Source organism: Marmota flaviventris, chromosome 10, assembly GCF_047511675.1.
Source record: "Marmota flaviventris isolate mMarFla1 chromosome 10, mMarFla1.hap1, whole genome shotgun sequence".
Classification (NCBI taxonomy): domain Eukaryota; kingdom Metazoa; phylum Chordata; class Mammalia; order Rodentia; family Sciuridae; genus Marmota; species Marmota flaviventris.
Window position 1 is genome coordinate 32,630,905 of NC_092507.1, and position 12,490 is coordinate 32,643,394.

At 42.0% G+C, this 12,490-nt stretch overlaps 1 protein-coding gene across 3 annotated transcripts; it reads left to right on the top strand.

The window, feature by feature from the left end:
• The first annotated feature begins 850 nt into the window (after nt 1–850).
• Nucleotides 851–10,255, top strand: Znf691 (zinc finger protein 691). 3 transcript variants are annotated; one of them, XR_011708825.1, is made up of 3 exons: nt 851–891; nt 5,549–9,512; nt 9,636–10,255. XR_011708825.1 is itself a non-coding variant. In XM_027937516.3 (2 exons), exon 2 carries the CDS (start codon nt 5,558–5,560, stop codon nt 6,410–6,412), a length of 855 nt encoding a protein of 284 aa, XP_027793317.1. In that variant the 5' UTR covers nt 851–891; nt 5,549–5,557; the 3' UTR covers nt 6,413–10,255. The 3 variants fall into 3 exon arrangements, 2 of the variants coding, with proteins under 2 accessions (XP_027793317.1, XP_027793316.1); XM_027937516.3 differs by having other exon boundaries at nt 5,549–10,255; XM_027937515.3 differs by lacking the exon at nt 851–891 and adding an exon at nt 924–1,009 and having other exon boundaries at nt 5,549–10,255.
• The last annotated feature ends 2,235 nt before the right edge of the window (nt 10,256–12,490 follow it).

A 12,490-nucleotide genomic window follows, 5' to 3' on the forward strand; every position in this document is an offset into this window, starting at 1 on the left:
ACATTTGTGGAAGCAGAAGCTCTATCTATCTCATCAGTCAATTAATCTAACTATGAATTCATTTAATCCTCACAATCGGCCAGGAATTTCTACAGAGGAGGAAAATGGGGCTCCAAATGCCTAGGTGGCAGTGCTGGGTTTACAAACCTGTTCTCTATCTCTGAAGGCAGAGCTCCCCCCACCCCACCCCCCCCGCACCTTTGCCCTGAAAATATCATGCAGATATTGAAAAGCCTGTAGTTAGCCTGCATATTCACTTAGTTTTTATCATCTTTATAAAATGAAACCCAAAAAACCCGAAATCCTAAAGCTGGAAACTTTAGTGATCTTGCATCGACTGTCAGATTTAACTGGGGATGCATATGGGACCCAGAAAAAAATCCCTGCGCAGCGCCCCGGGAGACTTGGAGGTCGTTTTTTTGGACCGGGAACATTTAGCTCCTCAATAAGGGGACTGTGTTACATTATCTTTAAACTCCCTTCCAGATCCACGCTCCTTTAAATTTTAATTATAAATCTTGAGTGAGGTTCCAGACTCAAGGCTTCGCTGGATGACCCTCAAGGGCCACCAATTCAAAGGAAGGAAACCTTAAGACCTTAGAAACAAAACCAGTTTCCACAGTTCGGTTCTCAACTTAGCAAATATTTTCCTCGAGGCTACGGTTTTCTTCGGGACTACAGCTCCCAGCATGCTACGTCCGAGGCCAACGCTTATTGGCGGTTCCGCCTGGGCCTCGTGCGTTGTGGCAGCCAATACAGCCAATGGGAAGGAAGAGTGACTCCCAGAACCCAATCCTGGAGCTGCAGGGCGGGTCCTTCATGGGTTCCGTCTCCGGCTCCTTCCCCCGCCCAGCGAGGCGGCGCTGTACCTGACTGAGCGGCGGGAGTGAGGTGGGTTGCGGCTGGGCCGAGGTCGCGGGGGCGGCGGACGCGACTTCGCTGGGCACTCTGAGGACGGTCCCTTCCCCTCACCGAGGAGTTGGCGGCTGCTGCTTTGCTCCAGGACCCAGTGGGTAGCAAAGGGGCCCTCTGGTCCCTCCACCCGACCCTGTCGCTGTCCCCCAGCCCAGGCGGCCGGTCGGTTGTCCCTACACCCACTCCTTACCCCGCCCTTCTCCCGGTTGACCTTTGAACACTCCAGGGCCCTGCCACTGACCATACCTGTGGGATCAGCCCTTCGTTTCTTCCACCCTCCTGTCTCAGACCCACTCTTGCCTTCCAGAACGCTGTACCCTTTGACTTCTCCACCCGCCCCCTGCACACGACCCAAACTCTTGGGCCCTGGTCTCTGACACCTGATGACGGCTTTTGAACCTCTTCTGCATCACATCTCCTCAGATCTTGTGACGCTTTTTCTAGCTCCCCTGTTCTCAACACCTTGTCCTTGTTTTCTTTCCAAGCTCTTCTCCCCTCATCCCCCACACCTCTCACCTCCTTTGATTTGGTTGCAGACCTGGAACTTTGACCCTTCAGGCACATATCAGCTTGGCTTTCATCATGTGTGATCACCAGCCCCATCTTGACTGGTGTTTCTTAGACCTGGCTTCTTCTCCACTACCTCGATCTCTTTCACTCTTGCTCCGGGTTCTGCTGAGTCCCTAGGAAAACTAGCCAAATAGGCCCCTTTCTCCCTCAAATCTCTGAAATATGATGTGTATGGTCCTGTATTTTACCTTTATTCCTTCTCAGTAGGTAATGAGCTCCCTTCTTTTTATCAGTTTGGGTCTTGTTTACCCACTCATCCTGCAAGTTCTACCTCAAATACCATTTCTTCCATGAAGCTGCTTGTCCCTGATCTGCCCATTTCATTTGAACTCCTGTGACTGTTTTTCTTTTCTTTATTTCTGTCCCTCCTTCCCTTTTTTTTCTCCCACCAGTACTAGTATAATGGTTAAAAACCTTGACTTTGGAGTGGTAGACTGCAGTTCTGCCAGTTACTTATTTTGTGCTCTTGGGCAAATCACTTAATTTCTATGAGCCTCAGTTTATTCATCTGTAAAATAAGGATGAAAAATGAATAACTGTAAAAATTAAATGAGGTGATTCATATGTATGCTTAGGCCAGGGCCTAGCCCTTTGTAGGAGCTTAAAAAAAAAAAAAAACTATTATAGGCTCCTATATAATATGCCAGGTGCTGTGCTAGGCACTGAGGAGATGGTATATAAGTTCCTTGCCCACTGGAACTTAACCTTCTTATTGAATGGCAGTTTCTGGAGTTCATGTCTATTTCACTACATTGTATAGTAAACTGTTTCAGGGTGGAAGTTGTAATTCTGAATCTTTTTGCTCTTTTATTGACCCAGCATTTAGTCCTGGGAAGAGCCCAATCTTGGTAAAATATAGGTTCTCAGAATAACAGTTTTGGAAGTGAATGCAGACCATATAGCTCATTGCATACAGACACTGGAGTCCTAGGTGGGGTGGGCAGGGGCAGGGAATGGATTAAGATAATATCCATTTACTCATTCATTCAAAAGACATTTGCATACCCCACTTTATGCTACAGAAGATTATGTAGGAAAGAGACTGTGATGACCCAGAGTCTTTCCTCAAGTTGCTTATAAACCACTAGTGGAAACAGGTAATTACAGATCACCATAACAGCAAGCACCAGATTCTGTGGGCACATAAAGGAGAAAGTGGGGAGGAATCGGGAAATTGCCAAGAAACATTGGATAAGAATAGATGTGAATAGGCATAAAATGGGTTCTGGAGACAAGTTTGGCCTTCCTTTATTCAGTTCATTCAACAAATGTTTATTAAGCATCTATGTTGCATCTATTCTACAAGTATAGGTTACATTAGTGAATAAACAAAGATCCCAGCCCTCATAGAACTTGTGTTGATCATGGGAGGCAGATAATAAATACTGGGAGTGTGGGAGGAGGTTGTGATTTTTACAGGATAATCAGAGAAGAGTAAGTATCAAGGAATAAGTACTGGTGTTTAAAGCAGGCTTATTAATCTTCATATTGCTTATCTAAATTCTTCAAGGAATACTAACAGGGATTGTTAAATGGCAGTTTGTTACCTGTTGTTTTAAACAGAGTTTTATTGAAACACAGCCTCACTCATTTACATCTTGTGTGTGCTGCTTTCATGCTATAGTGGCAGAGTTGAGTAGTTACAACTGTGATCCTATGGCCCTAAATATTTATTAAGTGTTTGTTATCTGACCTTTCACAGAAAGTTTGCTGATCTCTGCTTCTTAGAGAGTTGATATTCTATCTTTCACATTGAGATTATGTAATCTTGTACTATTTTTTTAATTAAAACACGTTTCTTTCCTAATAATATCATTGAAAGTATCTTTTTGATCTTTTTGTGCTCTTCACAAAGCTAGGATATAATGTCTTTGATAATTATACTAGCAGCTGTCTTGCTGAATGAACACTATGTCTCGCAGACCCTGCTGAGTGTAGTATAGGCATTTTCTCTAATACAGAGTCCCACAGCATAACTACCTATATTGTAGGTAGTTATCAGTTTTAGAGATGAGGGAGTTGAGTCTCAAAGAGTGACTGAATAATTTGCAAAGTTATAAAGATCATCTGTCTGTGTCACCATTATAACTTACGCTAATGTAGTCAGTGCCCCTTTTACTGTGGCTTTTTTTAAAAAATGTTTGCTGACTTGCAGGAATCATCAGTCTTCGTTGTTGTCAGTGTTCATTATAGTCTATGCTTCCCTCCCTCATTCCTTTGTTCCTGTCGCTCTGGACAGCATCTCCATCAGCCCACTCAGCCTTTTGAAGTGTCATCATTTCTTCAAGGACCAGAGGACATGCAACCACTCTTGTCTTATCAGAAGTACTTTTTTCTTCCCTTCCTTTCCTGTCCTTGGCTAAAGGAACCAAAGGATTCTGTGCCACTTAGCAAGCATTTTACTGATGGTTGCATAAGCAGGCCGTGTGCTGGGCATTGTATGTTTAGCTGTGTTGTGGAGAGGAGTGTGGCTTGTGTATCAGTGTTTATATCTTTATGTATGTGGTATGTGTCTTTGTGTGTGTGCATATGACTGTGTGTGATATAAGAGTATGGCTGTTTGTGTATATGGTACATGAGTATGTGTCCATGTATATTGAATGTGGCTATATGTGTGGGAGGGATGTGTATGGTATGTGATCTGTATGTATGTAGCTGTGTATATGTGACTGTAATGTGAAGGTGTATGGATGTTCATGTGTTTGTATGACTGTGTAGTGTGTGCATGGCTGTGTATGTGGTATGTATGTGTGGTATAAGTGTGACTGAGTGTTTGTGGTATATGTGACTGTATCATGTGAGAATGTGACTTTGTATGTGTTTTGAGTATGTGTGACTTTGTGTGTGTATGCTTTTATGTGATGTTTGAGACTGATGTGCTCCAACCGTCCAGCGCAGGCAACTGAACCAAAGTCACTCGTGTGAATTTGGGGTGATACAAAATACCTCATAGACATGGAATACCTTTTTATAAGCTTCAGGAGGGCTTCTCCTGCTCCCAGCCTCAGGCTCCCACAATGGGGGCAAAAGAAAGTTACAAGAGGCTGAGACAGAGAGAGTGCTCGTTCTCCAGTTGGCTTTTATTGGGGGACGCTGTCAGAAAAAGGGCAAGGGGTAGGATTACAAAGGAACTATAACTCAACCCTACCAGATAATGCCTAATCCTGGAGCCACACCTCATTCCTCATTATCCGAGTTAAAGCCCAATAAGTTATTGCAGGGTGCAGTAATTGTTCAGTATCTCTTGCTCAGGACTTAAGGGCGTGTATTTCCAGAGCAGCCCCAGGCACTGGTGGAAGTGTGTACTGACCAGTCAGAAGAGATATAGTTAAGGCCCTGCAATAGGTTTTGGAGGTCTAGATATTAACCCTTTATTTACTAGATTATGGTAAGATCTAGAGAGGGATGGGGTGGTGGAACATTTAGGATTCAGACCTGGGTCTTGTAGACAACTAGGAGGGCCTTAGGAATGAGAGGGTCTATTATTTTTGTTTCAAAGGCAATCAAATAAGTGGATACTTTTAATCCATTAAGTCCCAAGTTTTAAATTCTGCATACATAATAAATATTCACATATTTCAAAATTACCATAGTTGGTATATATTTGTTGCTCAATTTAAGTTTTTATAGGTGTTCCACATCTGGGACCATAGGACAAAATGGGTTAAGAAACATTTTCAAAATAAATTAAATGTAAAGAGAGTTTTAGTTAGGCAGAGAAATTAAACTCATCCTAAAACAAAAGCTCCTTACACACAAATCTAGACAGTCTAGACAGTCATCTTTTAGTGGTATTAAGAAGAGTGACATTGTTCAATTGCATAGAAATCATCTGGGTGGTAGACAAAGGTTGTGTCTTGTTTTGCTCTGATGGGTAGCGTTATATATCTGTCAAAGTTTGTCACTTGAAAGTTGGTAAGTAAAAGCTTTCTGTCCAAGCAGTCCAGTTAAATCAGGTTATCCTGATAGATGTTTCCATAGGGAAGGGGCATATATGTAAGATTTTATAAGGTCTGGCTTGATCTAAGGAATAAAGGTGTTGAACATTTGTGTTCATTCTCAGGGTTCAGAGATGGGCAGTGAAAAGGAGCAGAGTCCAGAACCACACCTGCCTGAGGAAGGGGAAGCGGGTAAGCCTTGGAGAGTGGATGGCTCAGAGGGTTCTCACATCCCATCTGGGGAAAAGGATCTTGGGCAGGAGAACCCACTGATGAGGCCACAAGGAACACAGTCAGAAGAGCCATGGCAGAAAATCATTGCCCCAGCTGAAGGACCAGAGAATCCTATTGCTCCTCCAAAGCCTGAGGCAGAGGAGAAGCCCTTTATATGTGTTCAGTGTGGCAAAACCTTCACCAATACCTCTAACCTGAGAACACACCTACGGATCCACACTGGTGAGAAGCCTTACAAGTGTTCCGAATGTGGTAAGAGCTTTTCCCGAAGCTCCAACCGCATCCGGCATGAACGGATCCACCTGGAAGAGAAGCACTACAAATGTCCCAAGTGTCAGGAGTGCTTTCGGCGGCGTTCAGACCTCACCACGCACCAGCAAGATCACCTGGGCAAGCGGCCGTACCGCTGCGATATCTGTGGTAAGAGCTTCAGCCAGAGTGCCACACTGGCTGGGCATTATCGGACCCACCTGGAGCCAGCGCCTTACATCTGCTGTGAGTGTGGGAAGAGCTTCAGCAACAGCTCCAGCTTTGGAGTGCACCACCGCACCCACACTGGTGAGAGGCCATATGAATGTGCTGAATGCGGGCGGACCTTCAGTGATATCTCCAACTTTGGAGCACACCAGAGGACCCACAGAGGAGAGAAGCCCTACCGGTGCACTCTTTGTGGGAAGCATTTCTCCCGGAGCTCAAATCTTATTCGTCATCAGAAAACACACTTGGGTGAGCAGAATGGGAAAGATTCCAGCTGAAGGGAAGCCGCAGTTAAGAGTGGGAAGAGAGAGTGAGAGACCCATTCTAGTGAGGAAGAAGACCTTTAGGATCTGCTGCTGCCACCTTGATTTCAAGTGCTTCATCCCACTTTGGAGATTGGTTTCCTGTTGCCTCCGAAGCCAGGATCTCCAAGAAATCCTGAGAAGGGACTCTGAATAAAAATCCTCCCAGGCAATTTCTTGCCATAGAAAGTCAGAGAACCCAGTCTTGGCTTCACCTTGTTGGATGTGAAAGAGAAGTAGGGTAGGCTCCAGACATGTTCATGTCATTGGGTTAGCAGTTCTCTGGCCTTTGAGGAAGCACCTGTGAGATGGCATCACTGTCTGAAGTACCTTCATATTGTCCATGAACTGTTTAGGGTACACTGCAGTGGGCTGCTAGATTCCTACCTGCTGTACCCCAACTCAAGTCGTGCTTCTGGATCTGGAGGCTGGGAGGAGTGGCCCTTCTTGGAAGGGTCCTTCTTGGCCTGAGAAGAGGTTTGAGGTTCTGTCTTAGGAATGAAAGAGAAGCCCACTAGAATCGTCACACTCCCCCATATTTGTTACCTATTATCCCCACTTCACTCTCCATCTGTTTCCTTGTGATGATTAGCACTTAATGATTCAACGAAAAAGACCCATGGACTGACTTGAAGAGGTGGGGAGTGAGGGAGAGTGTCCCAGTGCAGCCATTCTGGAAGGGAACTGAATTCTAACAAAGAAAGATGGGAGCTGGAATTGTGGCTCAGTGATAGAGCACTTGTCTTGCAAGTGTGAGGCCCTGAGTTTGATCCTAGCACCACCTAAAAACAAATAAAGACATTGAGTCCATATACAACTTTAAAAAAAAAAAAAGACAGATAGGTGGCTCTTCTGAAAAGCAAAGAAAAGGAGGCTGAGTCTTTTAAGTGTTTGAGGAGAAGGGAGAAAGGAAAGGACTAACATCAATTGAGTATTCACTATATGCTATTGATTCTGCTGGTTACATCAACATTCTTCATTTCATTTAGTTGTCAGCAGTCCTCAAGGGTATAAGATGAGGAAACAGAAGCAAGGTATATAGTAGAGTCCATTTAAACTTGGGCCTCCTTGGCTCTCTACTGATGCTCTTTTTTTTTCACTACATTCACGTTGCTGACCTCTAAAGGAGGAGCCATGTAGTCGATAAACCTGGAGATGGGAGCCGGCGTGGCCTTGTGATATGGCTCTGGACTATTCACTGTGTGGGAAGTCAGTACTAAGCATGAGACCCTTTTCAACTTTAGATTACTGATTGAGGATTTCTTCTGTTGCTGGAAAAATGTCAGTGGCAGGGGTAGATGTTGAGGGATGGAATAAGATTAGAAAAATCTTAAGACCCATAGTAAGTTTGCCATTAATATCAATAATTTATCCCTAAGATTGGGAATACAGGGAATTATGTCTGGTTTTCTGGCCTTCTGGCTTAGATCTGGCTTCACATGGCTTCAGATGGTTTAGATTTGGCTTCACATGAAAGTTTAGTGTTCACCTAGCTTTCCTCTAACAAATACAAAATACCCCTATCTTGCTTTACCCCATGGTGCTGGAGATTGAACCCAGAGCCCAACCTAGCCAGGCAAGTGCTCTACGACTGAGCTATACTCCAGCCTCCAGATGTCTCTTTTCTGTCTCTCTAGTCAGTTTGGGTCCCTGCCTTCCAGAGTAAGGGTTCCTCTCATTTGTAGCTAATGGCAGAATGTGAATCTGTTGAAACTGATACACCCATGACCTGACCTATCATGTGGGGTCCCTGCCACTTGTTCAGGGAGAGATATGCCAGGAACTTCACAGTCATCCTCTTACTAAATTCTCAACCATTGGAGAATTATGCACATTTAACAAATGTGGAAACAGGTGGATAGAAAGTTACTTCCCAAGATAAAAAAGCAAGTAATTGTCAGGGCCAGGAACTGAACCTTATTCTACCCAAAGCCTGTGATTTTTTTTTTTAAGCTGTAGAAAACTTCCCAAATTATTCCCTTACATTTGTAGGATGATTTATAATTACAAAACACTTTAATTTCATATTCATTTGTTTTTGGAAAATCTACACACAATATTTTAATCATAGTCACCTAAACTTAGACATGTAAATTGGCACATGGCCTTAATAATAAAAGTCACCATCTATTAAATGCCTACTGAGTGCCAGTTATTGTACACCTATTATCTATGATCTTCATGCTATAAAGTAGAAGTGTCTCCATTTTCAAGATAAGAAAATTCTACAAGGTTAAATGACCTGACTTGGCAGAGCTGGGATTTATTTAGGTATGTTTGATGCCAAGGCCAGGCTCTTTATCATATCCACTGCCAATCTAGATCTACTGGTTCCTTCCCAGCCCAGGGAGCTTGGTATGGTTAACCTTCTAGACCTGGAACCTTAGAAACAACTGCAGTGACTTTTGGAGACTTCTTGCCTTCAGCCCAATACCAATGTACCAAGTATCTGCTTTGATCTTGGGTCAGGACTTCCTGGCCAATCTCATTTGCCCTTTTTTGACCTAGTTCATTAGCTGTGGTTTCTATGTTGGTCAGTGCTTTGACGTGTGTGTGTGTGTGTGTGTGTGTGTGTGAACTTCCTTTATTTTCTCCTTCACATTTTTCTTTTCCTTTCTTCCTTCAGAAAATTCTGTTAAACCAAGCATTTTGTAAGTTTAGAATCCTTTTCTAGAGATTAGGAATTTGGGTGGAGGGGGTTACATCATGGCATGTCACTAGCTTCTTCCCCTCACTCCTCCCACCTTGCCCTTAACCCTTTCCTCCTTTTTATGGTTTGCCATAAAAGACTGTGGTGCATCTTACTACAGCTGGTGTCTTACCATCATCAAAGGTAACTTTTTTCTACACATTTTAACATCTCTAGTTACAAATGTTTTTAGAGTGAATGAAAGATCACATTACAGTAGAGATATGAGTCAATAATGTCAGCAAGATGGTGAAATAGGAAGTCCCAGTCACCATTTTCCCATAGAGACACCAACTTAACAATATACAACCTAAAATACCTTTTTGAGTTCTTTCAGAAGTAAGGAGCTTCAGACAAACACAAAGCCAAGAAAGAAACACTGAAATGGTAAGAATCATTTTGCTTTACCCAAGATTGCCTTTCTTATAAGCAGCACAGTTCAGCTTGGGCCATAGATTCTTCTGCGAGGGTGAAAGAGAAGGGTGTAACATACTTTCACTGAATTTTCAGAGGGCAGCCCGAAGAACTGGTTCTAACCTCACCTAACTTGGAATGCTGATGGAAATGGAACAGTTTGGATGCCTGGGGGAGCCACTAAAAGCAAGAGAAGTTTGCTGTCTCACCAAAGAGCATACACTATGGTACATGGGTCTTCATACTCAGTATGACTGGGAGAAGGTTCTCAACTGCAGCTCCTCCCTGGAGAGGGAGGGAGAAGAGTAGAACATGTGTCCCATATTCAAACATTTTGAAGAATTTATTGGAGTCAACAAAATTTGGATGCTTGGGGTTCACCGAGTAAAAAGGAGAACAGAGAAACTGGTTGCTATAGCACCAGAGAGCCTGCAGCACTGTAGGCAGACACCAGAGGGAGCAAGAGATTATTGAGCTCTTGAAAAAGAAACTGGCAAACATCTAAGAAATTACAAGCATAAACCCAGAGAAGTCACATTCCCCCGCAAAGTATTCAGAGATCCTCAGAATTTAACCACACTGATTACTGAAGGTTTTTATTTGTATGAAGCCAGTCTGTTAAAAGTTTTTTTTTTTTTTTTTTTAAAAGAACCAAACAGGGCTGGGGTTGTGGCTAAATATATAGACAAATATAAAATAAAAGAATATAAGCCAGGCGCAGAGGCGCATGCCTGTAATCCCAGCAGTTTGGGAGGCTAAGGCAGGAAGATTGCAAGTTCAAAGCCAGCCTCAGCAAAAGCGAGGCGCTAAGCAACTCCGCAAAACTCTTGTCTCTAAATAAGAAACAAAAATTGGGTTGGGGGAGCTGGGGTTGTGGCTCTCAATGGTACAGCACTTGCCTAGCATGTGTGAGTCACTGGGTTTGATTCTCAGCACTGCATAAAAATAAATGAACAAGGGCTGGGGATGTGGCTCAGGCGGTAGCTCGCTCGCCTGGCATGTGTGCGGCCTGGGTTGGATCCTCAGCACCACATATAAACAAAGATGTTGTGTCCGCCGAAAACTGAAAAATAAATATTAAAAAAAAAAATAAAATAAATGGACAAAATAAAGGCCTATCAATGTTAAAAAAAATATTTTTAAAAACTTGGGCTGTGATGTAACTCAGTGGTTGAGTGACCCTGAGTTCAATCTCCCCTCCCCGTAAAAAAGTAATATAATGATGGTACATAAATCGCTTAATTCTGATATAAAATTTAAGATCAAAAATCACTTAAAACTATGTTAATAAATACAAAATATTAAAAGACATTAATAGCATGAATTAGCGTGGGAAGGTAAAGGGATAGAGTTTTTGTATAGGATTGGAACTATAGGCATTTACAACAAGGTTGTAGGATATAAGGTTCATATACAAAAGTTTATCACTTTATACCAGCAATGAATGAGTGGAATTTGAAGTTGAAAACACAATATGGTTTATATTAGCATCCCCCCAAATGGAAATACTTATATTTAAATCTAACAAAATATGCACAAGATCTACAGGACAAAAACTACAAAACTGTGTTAAAAGAAATCAAAGAGAGGGCTGGAGTTGTGGCTCAGTTGTAGAGTGCTTGCCTAGCACGTGCAGGGCCCTGGGTTCGATTCTCAGCACCACATAAAAATAAATAAAATAAAGGTATTGTGTCCAACTACAACTAAAAAAATAATTTTTTTTGAATTTTTTAATATTTATTTTTCAGTTTTCTGTGGACACAACATCTTTATTTTATTTTTATGTGGTGCTGAGGATCAAACCCAGCGCCCCGCACATGCCAGGCAAGCATGTTACCGCTTGAACCACATCCCCTGCCCAAATAAATATTTTTTTAAAAAAGAAATCAAACAAGAACTAAATAAATGGAGAGATATTTCATGTTTGTGGTTAGGAAGGCTCAGTATTATCAAGATGTCAGTTTCCTAACTTGATCTGTAGATTGAATGAAATTCAAATCCAGATCCCAGCAAATTATCTTGTAGATATTGACAAAATGGTTTTCAAGTTTATTTGGATAGGTGAAAGACTCAACATAGTCAATATTGATCAAGAAGACGACTAACACTACTTGAATTCAGGACTTAACTATAAAGCCATCATAATCAAGACAGGGTGGTTGATGAAAGAATAGGAAAGTGTTCAATTGCACAGAATAGAGAGCCCCCAAAATATACCCATACAAATATAGACAACAAATCTTTGACAAGAGGAAAGGAAATACAGTGAAGCAAAGTTAATATTTTAAATGATACTGGAACAATTGGATATCCATTACAAAAAAAAAATTGAAGAGAAAAAGAAATCTAGACACAGGCCTTAAACTTTTCACAAAGAGTAACTTAAAATTAATCAGAGACCTAAATGTAAAAGAAAATTATAAAATTCCTAGAAGATAACAGGAGAAAATGTAAGTGACCCTGGGTATGATGATAGTTCTTTAGATACCACACAAAAGAAACAATTGAGTCAGGTGCTCATGCCTGTAATTACAGCTACTTGGGAGACTGGCAGGAGGATTGCAAATCAAATCTAGCCAGGGGAATGTGAAAAGACCCTGTCTCAAAATAAAAAATAAAAAGGCTGGGGATATAGCTCAGTGGTTGAGTGCCCCTGGGTTTAATTCCCAGTCCCACAGCAAGGAGAAGAAGAAAAACAATTGATAAACTGGACTTTATTAGCATGAAAAACTGATGCTCTGTGAAACATAATGTTAAGAGGATGAGAAGATCATCCACAGACTGTGAGAAAATATTTGCAAAGTCTTTAAAGGACTTTTTCTAAAGTACAAAGAAGTCTTTGTAAGAAAACTAAGAAATACAAAAATGAACAGCATGATTTAAGAAATTGGCAAAAGACATGAAAACATTAAAGACACAGAGATGGCAAATAAACATGAAAAGATGCTCCA